The following is a 22,488-nucleotide window of genomic DNA, read 5'->3' on the forward strand; positions in this document are numbered from 1 at the left end:
CGGGGACGCCAGCGGCGCGAAGCCTAGTTTCCTGAACTCAAGCGGTCGGCGCTGGCTCCTGTGGTTGTTGTTCTTCGGAGGCGCGGGCTTCGATCCCCACGTAGGTGGCGGCTGTGTGAAGAACGCGGCGGCAGAGGGGCGTGGTAGGAACGAGTAACCTAAGCGGGGCCGCAGGGATGAGGTTCCTGCCGGCACACTGGTTTGAGCCGGCTGCCTAGCGGGCGGTGGATCCGTTGCAGCCGGATGCGGTTGCTAAGGACCCGGGCGTCCAGAGCGCCGCGAGCGCCCCGCCTTTCCCGGGTCAGTCTTCGTAGGCCGTATTTGTGTTTTGTTTTGTACCGGGGACCGAACTTAGGCCCTTGCGCTTGCGAGGCAGGTGGCAGAACCACTGAGCTAAGTCCCCGGCCCTCGTAGGCCGTATCTGAAACCGTCCACCTTCCGCTTTCCCGGTTTTTAACATCTTTTTGCCCTTGTTTTCTACGTCTCCTACTGGATTTCTGACTTTGACAACTCACTGGCCCGGAAACTAGGAATTAGGTATTCGGAGGCGGGTGATGGAGAAGATGGTGGAAAAATAGAAGGCGCATTTTCGGATTTCTTTAGGGTAGAACTGATTGGGATACATGGGTGTCGCACTCTTTCTGTCCCTCGGAATTTAAGAGAGCTTTAACTGTGGAACGCAGCTTCCCGAGTGAAGGGCCCCTTAAACTTTTGGAGCTTTGTAGTCTTCAGATTAGAGAGTAGGAAAAACGGTGGGCTCTGCCCCTAGAGTTTGTTCTGTTTTGTTTTGTTTCAGCACGCAGTGCAGTGGTCTCAGAACCTGTGTTTGGGATGAAAAAGATATTACAGTGAAATGAATAGGGTATTCGAGTTGTCCCAAGCCATGATAGTGTGATTTTCTATCATTGACACGGGTTGCTTTGTTTTCTTTCTGATATCGTGACATAGCTAGGAGTTCCATGTTTGGCGAAGCTATGATTGCTGTGTCTTTAATATCTTTATGTTATTCCACAAAAGAGTGAAATGAAAGGTGACCTCTGTAGTGTTTACAACACAAAGTATTTCTTACCTCTTCACTTTCCCTGTATCACCATTCTCCACACGGAATTTAATAAAAAAGCACTCGAGGGCAAGATGAATTAATCATTTTTCTTAGACAGACAGCTCATGTTGAATCTTGTTGATATTGCGCTCCCAAGTAGTTCCTTTTCTTTTTTTGTAATTGAGCAGATTTAATTTGCCTTAAAAAGGGATCATTTTAACGAGTGAAAAAGAAATTGTTTTGGAGAGACACTAATATATATATGATATTTTGAAATTATACACAGAAATACTTGCATTATTGTACATTTGTAGTTGCTGAAGGTTACATATGTTGCATATAAAACTGTTCTGTGTATATTAAAAACTTAGGAAGCCCAATTTTTTAGCATGTTTAAAAATTTTTCAAATGAGAAACTTCAGAGACTTTTGAACTCATTCAAAATATAAAGCATTTTTGTGTTACAGAAACAGCTTTTTGGCATAAGTAGAGGATGTACAAACCACTCCTTTCAAAAATCTGGTGTGTATATTTTTTTACGTGGCCAGAGTACTGCAGATGAGCTTACATTGTATGTTGACAGTTCAAGTGGGAAAAATCTATTTTTATATATTTTGTTTTCTTGCAGATGGTTTGTATTTTTTAAAAAAATGGTTTGTATTTTTGATGTTACTGTAATTAACAAAGTTGATGCCTTCCCCTAGTTTCTTTTTTAAGTATTTGGCTCTGTGCTATATATTTTATGTGTATTTTACTCTGTTTTATACTGTGTTCTGTTTTGATCTTTGTATTAATCACAGATAAACAAGATTTGAAATCAACTGCAGAGTAAAACAGAAGCAATGCAGAAATCAGGATGTCCTGCTGGTGAAGAGCTGAGAAGCAGAGTAACAGGTCAGAATTTTGTTTTTTCTAAAGGAAGAAGCCAGCTTTGTTAGTGAGACCTTCTGTGTTATCAGTACTTATTACTCTCACCTATTTGTAGTTGATACCTGTTTTTTCCAGGTAACTGTGATCAAAGGACATCTGTAGCTGCACAGATAAGACAGAGGACTGCAGTTCAGCGAAGCAGATCCACATCGTCAGCTAGTTCTCCAGAGGCTCTAAGAAAGCTTCATCCTCGACCAAGTGATAAACTGAACCCTAAAACAATTAACCCTGTAAGTACAAAAGAAGATTCTCAACTCACAGGTTTTTAAGGGTAATATGCATTTAACCTCTTACTATTGCACCGTCGTTCCAAGTTCTGGTCTGATTTTCTGCGCTTATTCGGTTTGAACTAGTTTGGTTAGGTGTCCCCTGTCAGATTCATTGATGACCCATGTAGAGCAGAAAATAGAGCGCATGTCAACTTTGTTTTTTATTTTCAGTTGATATGCTTGTATACTTGCATAAAGATATTTGGCCATTCCTTTACATTCTATAAACTAGTTCTGTCACCAGTCCTGACTGTAATACTAGCCTCCGTTTTCCCTCTCTAAGGGAATTTAATCAATCACATTTAGCAAAATACAAGGTTTATTTATATGGAACTGTATGAATTGTAACTCTGTAGGTCATTGAATTGTCCCAAAAGTAAAACATCTGTGCAGCACCAAGTGTTGTCTGCCTTGTGCTCACCTTGGGATGGAGCGGTGATGGTGAACCCTTTAGAGCTTTCAATGATATGAGCAGCCTACTGCTAGAGGGTTTGCCACCACTGATACAGAGTAAGATGATAATTGTTTCCTGCTTTGAAGGGGATTGAGAGCAGCGGAGGCTGTTGTTTGACTTTAAGCAAGCGGAATATGGAAAATGAACAGGTTTCTCATTGATGCCAGGATAGAAAACAAATCAGAACCTGTTAGTCTCTATGCCTCATCTCCACACTCACTCCTACATACGCAACATTATCTCAGTTCTTCATCCTAATTACCCTGTACTCTTCCTTCATCAGTAGCTCAGAAGTAGCAAATAGAAGGAACTCTGGATGGCGTTCAAAATAGTTCAGTAGCGGTGTAAACTGCAAGGTGGCAATGCAAAACCATCTCGCATGCTGGGTGAGGGAGGCCAGTGGTGGCGGACCTATGGCGCATGTGCTACAGTGGGCTTCTTGTGTCATTGAAAGCTCTAAAACATTTGCCATCACTGGAATAGAGTATCTGTTCAGAATTAACTCCTTTTTCCTCTGGAAAAACACATATGGAGGACAAGTGTGAGATGCAAAATTCGGTTTTAAAACTCAGTCCAAGCTGGGTAGTAATTCATAGTAATAGAGGAATGTTTCACTCTTCTGGTCATAATTCCTGCTTTAAAGCAATACAAGCTTTAAAAATTACTTTCAATTGATCATGTCAAATTGTACTCCGAGTTTATTTTTAAGCTTTGTATTTTTTTAAATAAAGCTACTTATATCTTTATCATAGGTTGTTAAATTTTTATTTTGTAATTTAGACAGTTATATTTCATGTGATTATGTTCAGAGTACCAAGAGATAAAATACTTTTTGTGCGTAAACTCTCAAGTCTGTGATTAATTATGTTGAAATTATTTATGCTATGGTCAGTTGATTTGTTAATTAACTATCTCATCTTAGAGGGTAGGATTATTAATCTGTTCTTAATATGATAGGGGTACGGTCTGTAGCAGGGGGCTAGCTAGCGAAGCTTCATCTGTAGTTCTGGCTGCTCCCTACCCCTGGCTTTATTGCCTGAGCACTGAGGGCATTAGCTTCTCATCCCTAGGATCACATACTTTACTGTGAACCCCACACGCCAGGGACTTAAGTTCATGTTCATCTGAATCATCCCCACACCTCTAACCACACCCTTACTGTCTGTGGAACACCTCCCTGGTGCCAAAAAGGCTGGAGACTTTTTACTCTATAGCAGAACTGGAAGGATTGAAGTTATATAATCCAAGAAAGTACCTTCAGCTGTGCATTTGTGAGACCCTTGCACCATCATTGGTTCTCTCACTCCGTTAAGATGTAATCAGCTTATTTTGTTTCATTTTGCAGTACTGGGAATTGAATCAAGTGCCTTCACACTGAGCCATATCGCCAGCCCTTTTATTTTTTAAATTTTGGGACAGGGTCTTCCTAATTGCCCAAGCAGGATTCAAAGTTGTCATCCTTCTGCCTTAGTCCTCCAGAGCGCTGGCATTATAGGTATGTGCCACCACACCGGGCTTTGACCTAATTTTTTTTTAATAGAAAAATAAAGGAAGTCTGGAGAAATGGTACAGATTCTATAACTATACACACCATTTTATTTGGCTAGGGGAAGGTTGGAGATATGCTGGTAGCTAAAAACAGAGACACTTCCTCTGTATTTAATGCCATTTTTCCATTCAGCCCTCACCTTGACTCAGCCTATTTAGAGTTTGAGCCACCTTCAAACCTTCTAAAACAAGTTAAAGGTAACTAACAAAAAATGTACAAAGTGTGGTTGTGGTTTTAATAGTACTGAGACAATTTTTCTCAGTTATTGCTGAGCAAGAATGATGTATGTAATCCAGAATGGCAGTTTGAAAATCAGAGTGACTGTTTGCCTCTGATCTCAGGATTAAAATTAAGTGGATAGCATGAGTGGAGGTGGTGGTGATATTTTTTCATTTTTTATTTCAGTTTGGTGAACAGTCACGAGCCCCTTCTGCATTTGCTGCTATTTATTCTAAAGGAGGTATTCCTTGCAGGTAAAATAAGTGCAATTTAAAACTGACTGTATTCTTCAGGATAATTGAGTAAAATCAATACAGTATTCAGTTTAAATGTATTCACAGTTTTATTTACTAGGAAGATTGAAATGATGATAACTTATTACCTTGGCTGTTGGATTGGTATAGATCTCCAAGCATTGTTGAAGAAAACCATTTAATTCCAAAATGTAATTACTGAGAACTGAGATCTTCTGTGGGAAACCATGAAATAATTTAAAAAACTGAATGAACCACTTTTTAAAAAACTAAACTTAATTATTTAAAGGTTTGCACAAATTGCAAATTTAAAAATCATTTCTTGATAAAGTGAAAGCTTGCAATTTAATGAAGATTAAATGTATATATTTGTCTTTGCTTCTATTTGCAAATGAGTCTTCCTGCCTTTCTTCACAGTATATAGAATTTTTGCTGTACTAGGTGATAGAAAATTTTATTTTTTTCATCATGGAAAGGATAATCACAACTTTTTTTGTTGTTCTAAAACTCAAAAAAATGTAGTTGTTGATATTTTCATATTTTGAGTGAAAAAATACCAAAAGTATTCAATTTGTGATTATTTAGATTATTTAGGTTTTGAATTGAAGCCCTGTTTTAAGGTTCTTGAGTGCGCACACACACACACACACACACGCACGCACACACCAGCTATTCAGTTTTGCTAAAAATGTAAAAATAGTCAGAGGTCTCTGGCTGTTATGAAAACAACCCTGGAGGAATTGAGAGGCTTAGAGGAGGCCGAAGTCTGCGGTTGATGAACGAGTTCACTGTCACTGCAGTAGTGGCTCCTTGACAGTATCGATCTCAGCTTGCCACATTCCCTACCTTAAATAGATGCAGTATGTTTCGTGTCACTCATGTCTCAGTGCATAGACTCTAACTCAAGAGCTACCTGAATGGGCCATTCTACCTTCTCACCTGTTTCCTTCTCTGTCACGGGGATTAAATCGGCCTTTCCTTACATTATTAGTGTTGGGGTCAAATGATCTGTGTATGAAAAACAAAGCTCTTTGTAAAAGCTTTTTTTCTAATTACATTTTTTTGCATTTTTAAAAATATTTTCTATCAGTCATGTATTTTGTTGTAATTATGACAAAAAGCTAGCAATTGGAGCATTAGCATTAAGATTAATGAATAATAATATGATCAAATACTGTAATTATAGATTTAACAAATGCAGGGTTGCCAACTTTGCTCAAAATGTGGGCCTTTGTAGGATTATAGCCATTATTTTGAAAATGTCTTTAAACTTATGGAAATTTATGTAAACTTCTTGGGTAGAGATTTATTAAAGTGAGCTAAATGAGAGATTTAACTCTTTTCAGCATGTACTGCCTACAGCATGCTTTGGGTATAATCAGTATTGCAGGCTCTGGCAGTAACTTAAAAAATCACGATCTTCCTGTATGTTACAAAATAATTCTAATACATTTATACTCTAAACAGTATGTCCATTAGAAGATTCCTGTATTCACTATTTTTTGTATTTTAGATTGGTACATGGTTCAGTAAAACACAGATTACAGTGGGAATGTCCTCCTGAAAATCTTCCATTTGATCCTCTCCTTATTACTTTAGCTGAGGTAAATAGTTCATCTCTCTAAATGTTAATTTGGATGTTAAGAAAATCTTTTAAAATTGCATTAAATGCTTTGTTGAGGATCATAAAAAAATCTCGTTTTATACTTTTAAATAAGAAATAATAGGTTTTAAAATGTTACACCCCCTTAGGAAGTAATTATGATTGTCATATATTTACTAGATATTGACTAACCAACTTTATAAACATGATACTAATCTACTGGGGATTTCTAGATAAGTGGATGAAATATTCATACTTAATTCAAAAATTAAAAATATATGGAATTTTAAGGAGGAGGGAGATTTTTTTTTTTTTGTATTAGATAAGCCAGGAAAACAGCATTAAAATTTAAATGATGGCAGATAATAAGAGAGTCTTTGTCTCTACAACCAGTTGTGCTGATAATGGTCTTAGGAAATGATCTCAGCCACCTACATGTCCATGTGGAGCAATTGCCAGCTCTGCGCACTACTGTGCATGTTTTAGAGGCGTATCATGGGCTGGTCTTTATAGGGGATTATGTAAAAATTTGATAGTTTTCCTTTATATGGCTTAACATTTTTGTCAGGAAAAAAGGTGGCAAAGTTTTACCTTGAAGTGAATCAGCAGTGCCTTTTGTGACTTTTATTCCTAAAATCAGAACTAGAGAAATGAATTTAGCTGGTTGTCTCACATTTAAACTTTTATTTCCTTGATTTTTTTTTAAGACCATTTTGTTAAACCAATGAATAAATTAAGGCATTGATAATATTAATCTAATAGTCAATGCCATAAAGTAAATAAAGTAATAATGTCAGTAAAAGCTTGGCAGTGGAAGCTTTTTAATTTAAAGAAAGATTTCCCTTTCCTATAAAAACATTGTGTGTGGAGAGGGTGAGACTAGAGTTGAAAAAAAGTAGGTAATTTTGCCAGTGGAGTTTTTTTCATAATAAAATAAAAATCTCAAGTTCCTGCTTTAAGTTTACAGCTGCATTTAATTTTAAGGGTTTTGTCAGTTACAACCAGGAGGCTGCTATTCTGACTTAATAAATGTTTGTTTTTCGTAACTTATAACTGAGCTTGCAAAATTATTTTAGTATTATAAGCAGTATAGTCTTATGAGAACCTTATTTTGAAATTGGGTCACATTTAATTAAAGAAGGTTTTTAAACTTAATACTAAAGATTTGATGTTTCCTTAGTTCCTTATAAAACTTTAAACATTTTATAAACAGTAGGAATCTGTTTTTTACACCTCAAAACTGTGATATCTTTGCTTGCTCCAGCTAACCAGGGTGCATGGAGAGCTTTAATTCTGAGAGAACTTAAGGGGTCTTGGACTTCACACCACATCAAGTCAGCCCTACTGTCTGATACCAGGGCTTTTATTTATGTATGGACTAACGTTTTGCCTTTCTCTTCTACTCATGTAATAATGGGAAGTAGTACAGAAAAACCATTTTTGAAATGCACTTCAGCTTTTGAGCTGAGACTCATCTCTAAAATGAATAGGATACAGGTATTCCTAAAACACTAGAAGCTCTGTTCCTGAACGATGCCCACGCACTGGGCAGCATAGTTTTCAAAAATGTGATAGGATTGAGGAAAAGTTTGATCAGTATTTGAAATAGATATTTAGATGTAAATTACAAATTAGTTGAAAATTAGTATTCTAAGCATGGCTTTGTGGCAAGTTATATTTGTTTACTTTATAGTCAAATGAAGGAGTTTGGATATTAATTTTTATTTGTTTTTTTTTGTTTTGTTTTGTTTTATCTCTGAAAAAAATTGGGTGGCCCTTGTATCAAGACTTGCAGTGAATGGGCTGGGTGTTTAGCTCAGTGGTTCCACCACCTGTCTAGCAAGTGCAAGGACCCAATTTCGATCCCCAGTTTAAAAAAAAGACTTGCAGTAATTGATTCAGTCTTGGAAGATTGCTATTTAATGGTTTCTTAAGCATTTAGGGTAAGTGGCACAGTGAGAAATGATCCAGTCAAGTTTTCCTCTTACTTATAGATTGTATTCCAGAGTTAAAAATGACATTCAAAATCCTTTTGTATATAGTATAAAATTTGCCTTATAAATATTTGACTGTAGAATATTTAAATATAGTAAGTATATTTTAGGAATGCATTAAACAAATTGTAAAAATCACTTTAAAGATAGGGAGTCCAATAGTTTGGCATTTATATGGGGTGGTTATAAACATACATTTCAAATGGCTGTGCTTTCAGTGTTTAGGGGTACATGCAAAATAATTTTAACATCCTAATAATTTTTCTTCTTTTTCTTTTTTTCCCTTTTCCATCTTTCGTACACTATTTTTCATACATTTAAATTTTTTCTTTTTCCTTGCCTCTCCTATTCTTTTCTTTTGCTTTCCCTTTTCTTAATGTTTGTGTTCATTTCTTTTCTGTTTGATCTCTTCTGTGGGCAGATATTCCTCTTGCCTCGTACGTGTCCTTTTTTCCACAGTTTCTCAGTGTAATTTAAGTTGTAATTGCTGAAATTATGTGTTATGACCAAAAGGTTTCACTTAACCTAATAAGGATTCAATTTTTCTGTTGTTAGCATTATAAAATGGTAGTGAATCATGCCTTTTGGGGGGTTTTTGTCTTTGTCAGGGTCTAAGAGAGACTAAACATCCATATACCTTTGTGTCCAAGGAGGGTTTCAGAGAATTACTTTTGGTCAGAGATGCTCCTGAGAAGGCCACACCTTTGCTACCTAGACTGATTCCTGTACTGAAGGCAGCTCTGGTATGTCAATTATTTCGTTGTACTTTTTTTCAAATCACATGAGAGAAAAAGTTCTGATATTAGAAGATTTTATGCCCTTCTTCCATTATACCCAACTTAGACCTTTGCTTGTGGTTTTGATGTGTGTGCAAAATGAAGCCAGTGTAAATGGCTATAGCCCCCAAAGGGCTGCATGGTTATGTCCTTGAAAATAGCTTTAGAGCATGTTCTCAAGAAGGGACGTTTTGAGTAATTAGAGCAAATGATAAACCTCCCTTCAGTTTTTCTGTAAGCTATATATATTTTAATTAAAATTTATGTTTTGCCTCTAGATCTTCAGCATTGAAAGTTATTTTTAAAATTCTGATTGTTGTTGATTATCTTCTGATTTTAAATGTTTAATCTTACTTTTTTTCCCGACCCGCTTGCCCTTTTCACAAACTTCTTCCCACCCCACCTCATTGTGGCCCTAATTAACCAACCCTAACAGGTCCACTCAGACGATGGAGTGTTCGAAAGAGGGTTGAGTGCTTTGGTGCAGCTGAGCATTGTGGTTGGTCCTTCTCTAAATGATTACCTGAAACATGTGCTTACCAGCGTAAGTACTGCAACACTAGAGAGTGTCTCAAAGCCTTAAAAAGAATCTTACCACCCTAACCAAAACATAGAGATGTAGTAATTCATAAAACATTTTACTAATGGACAGTTAAGAGTGTTTCTCTTTAATTTTGTTCCGTTTTGTTTTTGGTACCGGTGATCAAACTCAGGTCCTTGCACTTGTGAGGCTCTTGGCAGAACCACTAAGCTAAATCCGCAGCCCTCTTTAAGTTTATTTTAGTGGAAAGTACGTAGAAGAGCAGGCTTTAGGCTTATGAGAAGTAAATAAAGTTAAATGGATAAAACAATGAATGAGAAATATAATGGTATTATACCTGTGGTCATTAGTGTGATCATGCACCCTCTTTTGTAATTGAGTATTATGAAAACCAATCTTTTCTGTTTTTAATTTTTCATTGTGAGTATATAAATTATATTTAGGATAAACATTTGGGACCTGTAGTTGAGGAGATCTCCTGAGACCCTTAGGTTTAATGATTTGCTAGACATACTCATGAAATGGAGAGAAGCTGTTGTTCATGGTTAGCTTCTTACAGCATAACAGTACACATTAAGGTCAGCACACTGAAGAGATGCATGGAGCAGGAGAGAGCAAGCTCAAAACTCAAGTTTGCCTGTTCTAGCAAAATTGTATGGTGGTCATTGCTTACTCTCCTAGCACTACCTGTGTGAGCATGCCTGGAGTACTGCCAACCGGAGAAGCACAGCTGAGCCTCAGTGTCCAGGGCTTTACTGGGTTCTGTCTCAGGCATGACTGCCTGCCTTGTATGGGTGGCTGTGGCATTAGCCTCTCCAGATCTAGCTGATACTCTGTGGCCCAGTGACCTCACCATAAATCACACTGTTAGTTTGGATTAGTCTGGCCCAAAGCCCTCAGGTTAACACAGACACTCTTTCTTGGCAGCAGTGCATTCTGAGATCATGGAGGTTACTACCCAGAAGGTAGGGGTAAGGGTCAAACCTTTCTTTAGGTGAAGTTAATCCTTTACTACACACTGATGTGTAAATAGTGATGTCCTAGCCAGAATCATCCCCGAAGAGGAGAGGAGTGGAGAAGCAGACCTGCTACCCAGTCTGAGGCATTAAAGTGAAGGACTGTGGAGAGACTGTTTCTTGTCAGTCCTCAGGGTCCTGTGAGTCTCTTCTTTGTAGTTGTCTTTGTTCCATTGTTTATCTTTCTGGGAGTCTTTTCTGACCTTCTTCATCTTCCACTGCATCATGAAGGGCTTTGTTACTCAGTTCTCAGTGGTGTGAAGTACTCTTACGGGGTTACTTTCATACCTGCAAGGAGGAAAGAGCAGAAAGCAACAAGAATGTTTGATGAATGATGAACTCTTTCCTGGACTTCATTTGTATTTCCAGAAAGTTAGACCCATGAGCAGGTCTTACCAGCTGAATTGTTTCGGTATTTGGGTGCAGCAGTGCACATGCTTGGTGGGAATACTGTTGTAAGTTGTGCTTGTTTACCTAAATTTCTTATTTCTCTACCTGCTCCTGTGATTCTGTTCTCACTTCTGCCCTTTGCTTTTTAAAAGAAACTTCCACCTTTGCAGTTAGGACCTACCTAGACTATACCTTGGGATAAGTGGTTGTGTGGTCACTTTCTTTATTGCTGAGGCACAATACTCATTACCCACAGTTTGAGGAGGAGAGCTTTATGTTGGCTCATATTTCAGCTCATAATCTGCTGGCTCTAAGTGGGGGGTGGCATGACACAAGAACATGGCAGAGGAATCACTGCTCACCTCATGGCAGACAGGAAGCAGAGAGTGAAGGGAGGAGGCAGGGCAGGAAGATGAGCCCTTCCAGACTACACTTCAGTGACCAGTCTCTTCTAACCAGACCCCACCTCCTAACAGGTCAGCTATGAGCCACCATGACCCAGTCACCTTCCAAAAGCCCCAGTTTAGATGTAACAGTGGTCTTGGTGGCTTGTAGTCTCATTTCTGTATCTTTATTGAATTATTCACATCAGTGCTCTGGTTTTGTCACCTTTTATGGTAGGAAAATGTGTTCTTTAGAAGCACGGCTTTCTATCATAGTCCTCCAGTGCTTGCATTTTTACAGAATGAAAATGAAAGCTCTGCTATTTCATAGGAAACTTATTCCAGTTATACTGTAACACATAGTGCAGAATTAATGTTACTTCAAATAATATGAATTCACTTTGGTAAGCAAATACAGTAGTGTCTACTACATGTACATTTTATTTATTTTTTTGAGCATTGTGGTTGGTCCTTCTCTAAATGATTATCTGAAACATGTGCTTACCAGCGTAAGTACTGCAACACTAGAGAATGTCTCAAAGCCTTAAAAAGAATCTCACCACCCTAACCAAAACATAGAGATGTAGTAATTCATAAAACATTTGAACATGAAATATTGAACTCGGGTCCTTGCAAGCACTTGCAAGGCAGGCCACCGAATCGCTGAGCTAAATCCCTGGCCCTATTACATGTACATTTTATTTATTTATTTTGTTGGTACTGGGGATGGAACTCAGGTTAGTACATGTACATTTTGATGAGATGTTGCCCAAGAGAGGTCATTGTTACTTTTTCAAATCTTTTTATGCTGCCTGCCCTGTTTTACTTGAAAAGCTATCCAAGAGACTGATGGACAAGAAATTCAAAGAGCCGATCACTAGTGCATTACAGAAGCTAGAGCAGCATGGTGGAAGTGTAAGTAGAGCCTCGTTCCTTAAGTAATTTTTAGAAAAATTTTAATTGTATTAAAAAACTGACTGTATATTTAACATATCTTCAGCTGCGCGTAACCTTGTGAAGGTGATAATGTGATATTTCTTTTTAGACATTGCTTTTTAGACCTCAGAGTTTGTCTTGGCAGGTTCACATAGTTTTTAAGGACCAGGCCTCAGATCCAGGGACATGTAGGGGCTGCATATTTCACTATGCTCACCACACCACACTGTATGTACTGCAGCTTTGGTTTTTCTCTTTCAAATATTTTAGACTTTTTTTTTGACCCCTGAAAGTCTAGAAAAAAATTTAAAAAGAGGGAATTTAGAGCTTATCAGATATTTTTATCCATTTATTTATTTAGTCTTAGAGGTCAAACTCAGGGCCTTGCAGATTCTGAGCAAGTAGTCCACTGAGCTACACCCTCATCCCCCTTTTTCCCCTTGTACTTACCATGCCTTGAAGTTTTAGGATTTATCCATAAAGATTGAAACAAAACTAGCAAATGACTGTACCTCACAAAGCGCGCTCCTCACACACGATTCACATACACCCACTCCAGAACAGCTCAGGTGATTATCTCACTTTCCACAGAGCGAGAATGTGGGGGATTTTATTACTATGCATTGTCAAATAACAACATTAGTTGGATTTTTATTGTTTGAAAGAAGTGTTCAGATATTAGTAAGTCTGGTTTTGGAGATTATATTTATCAGATTGTAATGATAGAGGTATGTGTCTTTATCTTAACATTGCAGAACATAGTTTCATTTGAGATAGTTTTTCTACAGGAATTACAAGAAAATTTGGGTTATTGTATAGAGTTTTAAATGACAGACATTTTGGTATAAATTTTGCATAAATTATCCAAGTTGACTAATTTCAATGACTGTTAAGTGGATTGCATTCTTTCCATGGTGAATGCATAGAGAAAAATTGATGAAGAGAAAGTACAAGTCTAATCCTGCTGCACACTTTGGTTTTTTATTGTGTTGGAGTCCTGGACAGAGGATAAGCAGTCAGATGCGTTGTTGAAGAGATGTATAGAACTGTTCCCTGGCCAGTCCAGTGTCCCCTCTTAGCAGAAGCAAACTGCTTGCTTGCAAATGTGCTGCCTGTTACATGAATATGACTGGAAAATCTGTTTGCTCTTCCCACAAAATGCAAGTAAACAGATGCTAAATAATAGTGACTGCTTTTTATTCTGAAACTCTCCCTACCTGGCTTTCCATATCCTGTGGACCATTGTGGGAAACGGGACAGTGAAAAGGGACAGGGCCAGCATGTGGTGTTTCATGAGTGGGTGTGAGTGTGTGTAAAATAAATTTTAGAAATAGCACGTTAGGATTTGGACCTGGAATATAGAGGATGTATTTGTTAATCTTAGAGCTGAAAAATAGAGTTTCTCTTTTATTGGGACTCAGTTTTATTAGCTTTGAATGTATTAATAAAGAATAAATAAAATGAAAAAGTTTTTGTCATTGTTGGGGATCTTAAGCATTACTTACTCAGATTTCTAATACCTTTCTGTCCTACTTAATATTTTAAAAATAATATAATTTCAGACAAATTTCTATTGAAGTTATATATCAAAGACTTTCTCTTGGTTAATTATTATTGTGCTTGCTTTTGGTACTTTTCAGTCCTACATGAGTTTAATGAATGCTCTTCATTCTCTTTTAAGAACTTAAAGCTTATTTAAGATTTTTCTTAAATGTTAGACATGTCTTAAAAACATTCTCAGCAGTTCAGTTTCACATTTCTTATGGCATGTGTATGTTGTAGTGATGTAAAGTCCGAACTTCTGAGAAAGTAAGCATCCATTACAGTCACACAGTCACTTTCTTATCATTGATCTTGTTGTTAACTGCCTTAAAATGAAATCAGTTCCTTCTTGGGCTGATTTAATTTTCTTTCTAAGTAATATATTCATTTGTCTTGGGAAAGGCGTATCTTACACATAGCTTAATCTTTATTTCTTTACTGAGAAACTTCATGGCCATACTTTACTGAGTTCTTTTAAGGCCTTAACCTCAGTTACTCTTAAGTACCATCCTCAGAGGTAGACTTTGTTGTTCCCCTCCTTTATAGGAGGGAAACTGCAGCTCAGAGAAGCAATTAGTCTGGCTTTGACAGTGAAATAACTGGAAGAGGGTGAATTTAAATATTTGACTGGCTCCTACTCCTCCAGAAACTTAAGTTCCACTACCATTTCTCATTCTCTCGTTTTGTTCTTGGCCCGTTTCTGTTTGTCTTGAGTTTTGGAGACATTTTAGGCATACTCCTACAAGTGTAATACCTGCTGAGGTAACTTCATGGTACTGATTCCAGTTTTTTGTTGTTGACAGGGAAGCCTTATAATCATCAAATCTAAAATTCCAACATACTGCTCTATATGCTGTTGAATAAGGGAGCCAAAAAATGTCATCTTTCTGCTGATAAGGTGTCGTACACTGACCGTGGATACTCATCAGCCTTTGTTCAGTTCACTCTATTTATTTTTGTAAATCACTTCCACCCTTCATTACTTGTATTTACAAGTTAAGATGAATATATTAAGTTCTACTGAATAAAGTTTATTCATCAACAAAAAAGAATGGGTAATAATGAGACGCTATTAAAAGAACTTCAAGAATTATTTGTGTTGAGAACTATTATTGAATTTACAAGATCAGATGTATTTTTTTCTAGTGCCTTATTTATAACATTTGTTTTGTAATCATTTTGTAGCTGTGCACTTTTGTAAATTTCTGGGGAGGTGTTATTTCTTGGGTTTTGTATTTCTCAAGTTTGTGAAGGTTAAAATAATGGAAAAACACTTGTGAATACACTAAAATTATTTTTAAATACATATTTTATAATGTAGAGTGCTTGGAAAAAATTTCCAGATTATTCTAGTTTAAGAATTTTTGAAATATGTAAGTTTCATTACAAGTATGTTGTTTATTACAACTTAATAGAACTACCTAAATTTTAGGTATTAGTTATATTTAAGTAAATGTTATTTTTGCATTTTGGGAGCCTGAAAATACTGATGAACATATATAGATACTCAAATTAAAATTTTAAAACTCTTACATGTATTTAGTGGTTTTGTTTTGCTTACTTAATGTTGAATGATTAGGTTTTTTTTTAAAGAATGCATTTAGAACATAATTTCCACATACAGTTTAGAATTACTGATACAGTAGAAGCAGACTTTAGATCATCCTGTTAGAGAAGGAATAGCGGAAGAGAAATAGAAAACTGGCGAGGAAAGGCTGTTGAGATTTGAGTATCCACACCAAATCCAGAACCAGGTAATACCCTGTGTGGAGGACAGCGATGAGAAATCACTATTTAACATAGAGTAGCAGTCTTCTTTCCCAGAAGTGCTGGAGAAAATGCTTTCCTTTTTCTGCCCCTCAGTTGAACTCTGCAGTTCTCATTTCAGATAATAGTCTCACAGTTCTAATTTAAAAGAACACCATTAATTTCTAAGGCACCACAATGGAGAAGTACTACTCCTCTTTCAGCGATTTTGCTTTCCGGTTCAATGTGGTACTGTGTTTCATCACATCCTCAGATCATGCCCTGTGCAACAGCTGCCTGCCCCTGGTCTTGCTTGATTTTCCTTCTGTTAGTATCGTCCACACATATCTACAATCTGAAAGTGCTGCAAAAAAGTAATGTTTTAAATCTAGTAATTCATTACAAAGTTGGTTAGAACAAAGATCCAGAACATGATAGAGTTATAAACACTTTATTTTGCTTTTATTTTTCTTTTTGAAATACAAAATGTGCACATTGAGTTTACACAAACACGCGATGGCAGATTTCAGTGTACATGTATTGTACTACTCTTAATTTCTACACTGGTGGTAGCAGGGCAGCGTTCAACATCCTCTCTCTACACCAGAATAGATACCTGATTTATTGTTGCAAAGACAATTGCAGATTTCATCCTCCTGCAGCCTCTTGGTCTTTGATAGTTCTACCAAACAGAAGATGTGTGTATCTATAGTACTGTCGTGGCAACTTTACAGTTTTGGCTTACAATTGTTAGGAAGAATCTGAATTATTGGAGTTCTATGTTGAGCTAAATTGTAATGCAATCCAGATGAGTTCAACATTGATATTCTTTTTCTGTGAACTCTTGGTAGTGGTTGTCAATATGATAGAATCACTGTTGTTTTCAAAATGGATTCTGCTTGCTCTTCGTTCCTAGTAGCTTTGGGTGACCAAGGTTTCTTTGATCCCAGAGGGCTTGCAATATAAACATGCTGTGGGGAAGTCAGGGCAAAGGAGATGGAATCGGTCTTTAATGCTGCTAAGGATTACTTTTTACTAAGCGTTACTGTGTACAGGAGGACAGATATCCTGACCCTTTGCCTATGTCTGTAAACATCCTTGTTCTGAACTTCCACTTAATGGCATACTTGATACAGTCCACCTGTAAGATTAAACAAATCCAAAATGTACATATTTTCTAGGCCTTTGCTGTAATATGTTATATGGAAAATTAGGAAGTGCTTACTAAAATAAGTATCAGGCATATGCTAACATCTGGTAATAAACTAATTTGTTATAAAAAATGTCAGATAAAGTAATGTCTTTAACAGAAGGTGGGAAATCTATAGAAATTGAGTTATGTGTTTTTGGCTTTTAATTGTAATCTTACTTTGTTAATGTTATATAAATGTAAGTAAATGAAATTAATTTCTGGAAATTAAATACAGATGTAAATATTTTAGAAAATGATTTAAAATCCTAGGACTGAATACATACAAATGAATAGCAAAAAACACTGATATTTTAAAATCATTAATATGTGAAAGCCTCAATTCCACGACTAAAGAATCAAAACTATATGCCAGGTTCTATTACTTTTGAATATTCACAGAGTATGAAATGAGTTAGAACATCTCATGAACTCAGTGCCATTATGAAAAAGATGCAAATTATAGCTGGAAAACTCAAATCTTTCAGGGTTTGTTTTAGATTAAAACAAAGCTTGTTTGCATAATATGCCTCAGTAGAAAGCTGAGCAATCTATGCTAAAAGTGGTAGCTCCAACTTTAAGTGTGGTAGAGTAGTTCACATTTGTCTGTTGATTGAGGATCTATTTGACAAGTTAAATCACATTTTCGAAGAGCTGCATGGAGCGCATTATGTTTTCATCCTGTAAAGGAGGAGCACAAGGATTCAGTTCAGCATATCTGCAGGAAACAGTACACTACTGTGCCCATAACTACTGCGTCCTCCTGCCAACTGCCTATGCCACTGCACGCACACACTACTTGCACATACAAATGCCATTATGTTAGCCACATAGATCGCCATGGATGGCCCAGCTGATGTTTTCTTGACTCTAAACATTTCCTTTAACTCTTAGCATAATGCTGAATTTCTGGAAACCAGAGAGGTGCAGGAGGTAAAAGTGAGTAAATGGGAATTTTGCCGTTCCAGATACACCACAGCAAATCTCATGTGTATGACAGCTTCCTGCCCGCTTTTGAGGATTTGAGCTTAGGTATAGGAGGCAGGCTGGTAGTGGATTAAAGGGAACGAATGTACACAGTAATCATATGCCTTTGTCTACATTTGCCAGTTACGGCTAAATATTTGTGGCCTTTAAAAAGAAATAGTCTGTCATTGCCAACATAAAGCACTGATGAAAGAAACCATTGCACAGTGGCTGTGTCCAGGTCAGCATTGTCCTTAGAAGTGAGCTACCATGACAGACTGGACACTTTATAGGCACCTTGGTCAGTGGTACGGGAATGCTCTTTGTTAGCTGTTTAATCACGGGGAATGGTGGCTGAACCAGTTACAGCTTCCCCTGTTTGAAACCAAGCTGAGGACACACCATTAAGTAAGTTGATGTCACTGAGCTAATTCTCTGCAAGACCACCACTTCAAAAGGTAAGTTGAAGCCGGGCATGGTGGTGCATGCCTGTAATCCCAGCACTTGGAAGACTGAGGCAGGAGGATCTCTGTGAGTTCGAGACCAGCCTGGGCTACATAGTGAGTTCCAGGTCAGTCTCAACTATACAGTGAGACCCTGTCTCAAAAAACAAAAAACAAAACAAAACAAAAGGTAAGTTGAAAAACAAGCAGATGTCAGGAAAGGTGGAGAATAAGAATTTAACAATAAAGAGAAAACCTAAATCACCCAATCGACTTCTCTGCCTCCATGATTTTAAAAAAAAATCTTAACTGTGGTCCTGCATGCACACATGGTCCTTCCTGCACATCAAGTGAAACAATTGTAAATAAACTAACACTCATTTTCCAGAAGACAGGTAACCACCCACATTTCTGTCCATAAATGCCTGCTCTATTTTGTGTGTGTGTGTGTGTGTGTGTATGTGTTAGAAGACCGTTATTTGTCAGTAACAAACACTGACAAAAGTTTGGAAAGAAACATATGAAGTGAGTATTTTTGTATCTCCAAGCCCTCCTAATTAGCACACCTTAGAGTAGGCACTCAGGTTGATCGAAGGAGTGTAAGTTAGCATTGTTTACAAAGTAGTAGGCCTGTCTTACCTGTGGTAGAGGTGCTAAGCTTAAGATAATTTGACCCTTCTGTCTTGCTCAGTTCATGGTGGCTAACAGGTAATGCGGTAGCTGTTATAAAATTAAAGTGCTAGTACTTTCCTGCCATTACTTACTTTTTGGCAACTTTCAATGAACTCATCTATGGTAACAACCCCATCTTTATTTTTGTCCATTTTCTGTACAGGAAGAAAAAAAAGAACAACATTTATTAAGGCTTTCTGTGTGATACCCTTAACACTTGAACCCAATGGGTGGAAGCCAATAAAAAGAACCCAGCTACTTTTTTAGTGTGGAGGACTTTGCTTCACAGCAGGAACTAGTGGGTTCCTGGAAATCAGAACGATGTGGCCAAATCTTTCCAGTCTGGGCCCTTTCACAGATGAGAGTCATTCTGTCCTAGGTAAAACTTAACATGGTGAGTTCAATCAATATGCTGAAACTTTTACAGTGCTGTTTTTTCTTGTCTATAAAATGGGATTAATCAGGATTTTTAACGTCACAGGATTTTTTAAGAATTGAAAGAAAAACTTGTGAAACCTGAGAATTGCTTGTGTTCTATTTAGGATAGACTGAATATTCCCTAGGTACAGTTACCAGTTAATAAGTTCAAAACCAAAATTATGACATTAGATGGACAATACTGTCTCAGTAAAATAAACTCTTTAGAATCATCACAGTGCTTTTGCAGACATGAAGAAAGTTGCTTATAATTTTGCTCCCCTCTGTCCCCTACTTCGGTTGTCATTCCTACCTGGAAAAAGGTCTCAACATGTTGTCTGGGAGCATCTTCTTTGAGGACAGGATATGTGCATTTACCCATCATATCATATATTGCTTTCATGATATCCAGCATTTCCTGAAAGAGGGTGTGTGCATGAGTGCAGAGTGCAGACAAGTACAAAGAAACCAGTCCAAGATGCATGACGCATTTTCCCACTTAGTTTCAAAATTTTGACCTTTCTTTGATTTGTCAAAGGCAAAGCCAGTAACAGCTTTTTTCCTTAAAAGCAGTTGAATGAGATGTGAGAATCAGTTCTGATCTTGGTTTCAAGATGAAATTGGTTCTCATATCTATCACATTCAGTAAAGAAATATTTTGGTTTAATGTTTAGATTTCCATAGACTTTGTTTTATTGAGTTGTTATATAGCTATCGATTACCAATTTCCATTTATTGAGAATAAAATACATTGCACTTAGAATCACTGACATTACAGATTATAGCTAATTAATTATAATTACTAAAGCTGATTAGGATTTTCATTATTTTTTCCTGATTTTGAATAAGCAGCTCTATATGAATGATAGTCTAAATATTTTGAAGCTGGGAAACATCTTAAAATTTTAGTGACTTTTAAAATAAAGCCAAATCTAGTTTTGCCTTGTCCTTTTTGATCTATCTTATGAGTGAAAATACCTATTGGGTTAGATATTTAGGTTTATTGTTTCAGATAAGTCTAAATTAGGTGGATTGTGTTACTATTAAGAGTATTCACATTTATTATAAACGGCATAGTTTTTAATTTGTAAAATAGGTAAAAATGTTTAAGATGTTTTGAACATAATTAGCAAGAAGTCTGCTTAGATGAAAGAATTAATAATGAGACATGTTTTTAAGCCAGAAAGGGGTAGAAAGGAAGTGAAGGACTAAGACACAGTTAATGTTCCTGTGTCACCTGGGTAATGCATGGATGTGTTATAGCAAATATACAAGAAACACTCATTCAGAAAATGTGCCGTATGCACGAGCACTTAATATTCATGAAGTCTTAGCTCAGGACCCATTGGTTCTGACCCTGGGTGTCCTCTTGATTAAGAAACACAAAATCCATGACTGCTAATGTGTAACTGACCAGGGACACCTTTCTTGTGTTTCTCTGATGGAGCAGAGCAGGTTCATATTGTCATTCCTGGCACCTTCTGTCTGGAGCTCCCTCTTCAAAGCTCATCTCTGGGGAATCTTAGTGAAGTAGAGAAACGGGCATATGAAGATTGAGCATGCCCAGGATTTGTGTAGGATCCTCTTCTAACCCTCTTTGCGCCCTCTTTGAAGTATGATTTACCTACATCATCCTTTTCCCTTTGTTTCTTTACTTTAAATTGCTGTATAAATTATGAACTGTTGAGCATCTTAGTTTGGTCTGTGTTTGGAGAGCCAGGGTCATCCCCACAAAACACAGGTCATTGCACAATCCATATGATTGCAAAACTGCATGTTTTCACAGAAATCATATATGGAGGAAGAAAGTTTTCAGGCCAGATATTCTAACATGGTTTAGATACATTTTCTTTCCATCTGATTTTAACCAATCTTTACTTCCTTTCCAGTTTAAAAGTGACAGTGGGAAACAAGGATGTAATCTTGACATGCTTTGTATTTTCTTTGGAGTCACCCAGACTATTCCACTCCATTCTGCATTTTGTTATTGAATGTCTCACCACCACATAAAATATTTTGAATCTCCTGAAAAGGTGATCTGCAAATTAATGATTGCAGTTGCTTAACACTTTGAAGAAATGAAAATGGTTCAAGTGAGGCGTCACTTACTTCTTTAGTGATGTAGCCATCTTTATTTATGTCGTACAAGTTAAACGCCCAGTTGAGTTTTTCTTGTACTGTCCCCCGAAGCAAAATGGAAAGGCCCTTAATGAAGTCCTATAAAGAAAAAAAAAAAAAAAACAATTTAGATCTGATAAAGTTTTCCTTTAAAATGATGGAAACAAAGGTAAGAGTTGTCTGGATTTTCAAACAGTTTTATTTAGCAAACTGACTAGTGTGTATCTGGTCATCTGTTTCTCAGAGTCCTTTGTGATTATAAACCACTCCCTTACCTTCAATAATTATTTCACCTTCGAACTGGAAACAGTTATCCCAACTGTGGTGCTGGCAGCGGTATCATCATGGATACCTAAAGAGCAGGATGCTTCAGTATTACCTTTGTTGGACTTGCCATTACAAATGCGTGTAGTATACTGAAAAGTGTCTCAGTAACACTTGAAAATAAGAGCATGCACAAAACATACTTCCCATGGAAAAGAACCACCAAGATGTACACTGTAAGAGACTAATTGTTACACTATAAGAGACCAATTGCAGCCTTTAATTAGAAATTAAATTATAATTTACATGCAGGCGGTGCAAGAACCTGGGCTGGGAGCCAGAGTGCCTAGATTCAGCTGTGTCGTCTCAGCGTTGTGTCCTCAGGTGACTTTGACTCTTTTCATATCTGGAGATAGTGATGTCTACCTCATAAAGATTATAGGAGGGTTAAAAAGAGTTAAGCTACCTGTAAAGGTCCCTGATGAGAGCATTGGCTATGTAAATCTGTTAAGTAAATGGAGACCTCAGATGACACCACTGTTAAACTGGCTTCATTATAGTGCAGAAGCAGATGATCAGTTCATACATATTCATCATTGTTATGTAGAGCAGGGCTATTAGAATATGCTGAAATAAGTTGACAGTATGTTAGGCAGAAATAAAAGAGCAGAAGATATATTCAGATGTTGCCTTATGTGTGAATTTGTATTCTCTGCTTTTCTACATTCCATCACTTTATATCTGTTTTCCTGCCCTGATTTATTACCATTTTTTT

The 22,488-nt window shown here is 37.0% G+C and overlaps 2 protein-coding genes across 9 annotated transcripts in view; one reads left to right on the forward strand and one right to left on the reverse strand.

Moving 5' to 3' along the window:
- The first annotated feature begins 4 nt into the window (after positions 1 to 4).
- Positions 5 to 19,155, forward strand: Pacrgl (parkin coregulated like). Of its 6 annotated transcripts, none has more exons than XM_010610438.2 (9): positions 5 to 100; positions 1,843 to 1,936; positions 2,048 to 2,202; positions 4,650 to 4,717; positions 6,231 to 6,321; positions 8,923 to 9,057; positions 9,527 to 9,634; positions 12,255 to 12,335; positions 19,078 to 19,155. In XM_010610438.2, the coding sequence occupies exons 2-9, from the start codon at positions 1,885 to 1,887 to the stop codon at positions 19,117 to 19,119; spliced, it is 732 nt and encodes a 243-aa protein (XP_010608740.1). In that variant the 5' UTR covers positions 5 to 100; positions 1,843 to 1,884; the 3' UTR covers positions 19,120 to 19,155. The 6 variants fall into 6 exon arrangements, with proteins under 6 accessions (XP_010608740.1, XP_010608736.1, XP_010608741.1 ...); XM_010610434.1 differs by lacking the exon at positions 19,078 to 19,155 and adding an exon at positions 14,702 to 14,768 and having other exon boundaries at positions 6 to 100; XM_010610439.1 differs by lacking the exon at positions 19,078 to 19,155 and adding an exon at positions 14,702 to 14,768 and having other exon boundaries at positions 6 to 100; positions 8,965 to 9,057.
- Positions 15,991 to 22,488, reverse strand: part of Kcnip4 (potassium voltage-gated channel interacting protein 4) — a 499,970-nt gene continuing 493,472 nt past the window's right edge. The window contains exons 5-8 of one of the 3 annotated variants that reach the window (XM_010610433.3): positions 21,441 to 21,548; positions 19,645 to 19,749; positions 19,007 to 19,069; positions 15,991 to 17,514 (exon numbers count right to left, since the gene is read on the reverse strand). In XM_010610433.3, the coding sequence (XP_010608735.1) occupies positions 17,467 to 17,514; positions 19,007 to 19,069; positions 19,645 to 19,749; positions 21,441 to 21,548 (324 nt within the window). In that variant the 3' untranslated portion in view covers positions 15,991 to 17,466. Of the gene's footprint in view, positions 17,515 to 19,006; positions 19,070 to 19,434; positions 19,750 to 21,440; positions 21,549 to 22,488 lie in introns of those variants that run through there. The other 2 variants (XM_010610432.3, XM_033758817.1) reach the window with 2 other exon arrangements.

This window comes from Fukomys damarensis, unplaced genomic scaffold (genome assembly GCF_012274545.1).
Source record: "Fukomys damarensis isolate Sample0158 unplaced genomic scaffold, DMR_v1.0_HiC HiC_scaffold_35, whole genome shotgun sequence".
In the NCBI taxonomy this organism is placed as follows: Eukaryota; Metazoa; Chordata; class Mammalia; order Rodentia; family Bathyergidae; genus Fukomys; species Fukomys damarensis.

Bases quoted from the DNA above. Each gene is read 5' to 3' on its own strand.
- Pacrgl (XM_010610434.1), top strand. From the start codon at position 1,885: ATGCAGAAATCAGGATGTCCTGCTGGTGAAGAGCTGAGAAGCAGAGTA. The intron at 4,718-6,230 runs GTAAAATAAGTG...TTTGTATTTTAG, and splicing joins AAAGGAGGTATTCCTTGCAG to ATTGGTACATGGTTCAGTAA. The intron at 12,336-14,701 runs GTAAGTAGAGCC...TGTTGTTGACAG, and splicing joins TAGAGCAGCATGGTGGAAGT to GGAAGCCTTATAATCATCAA.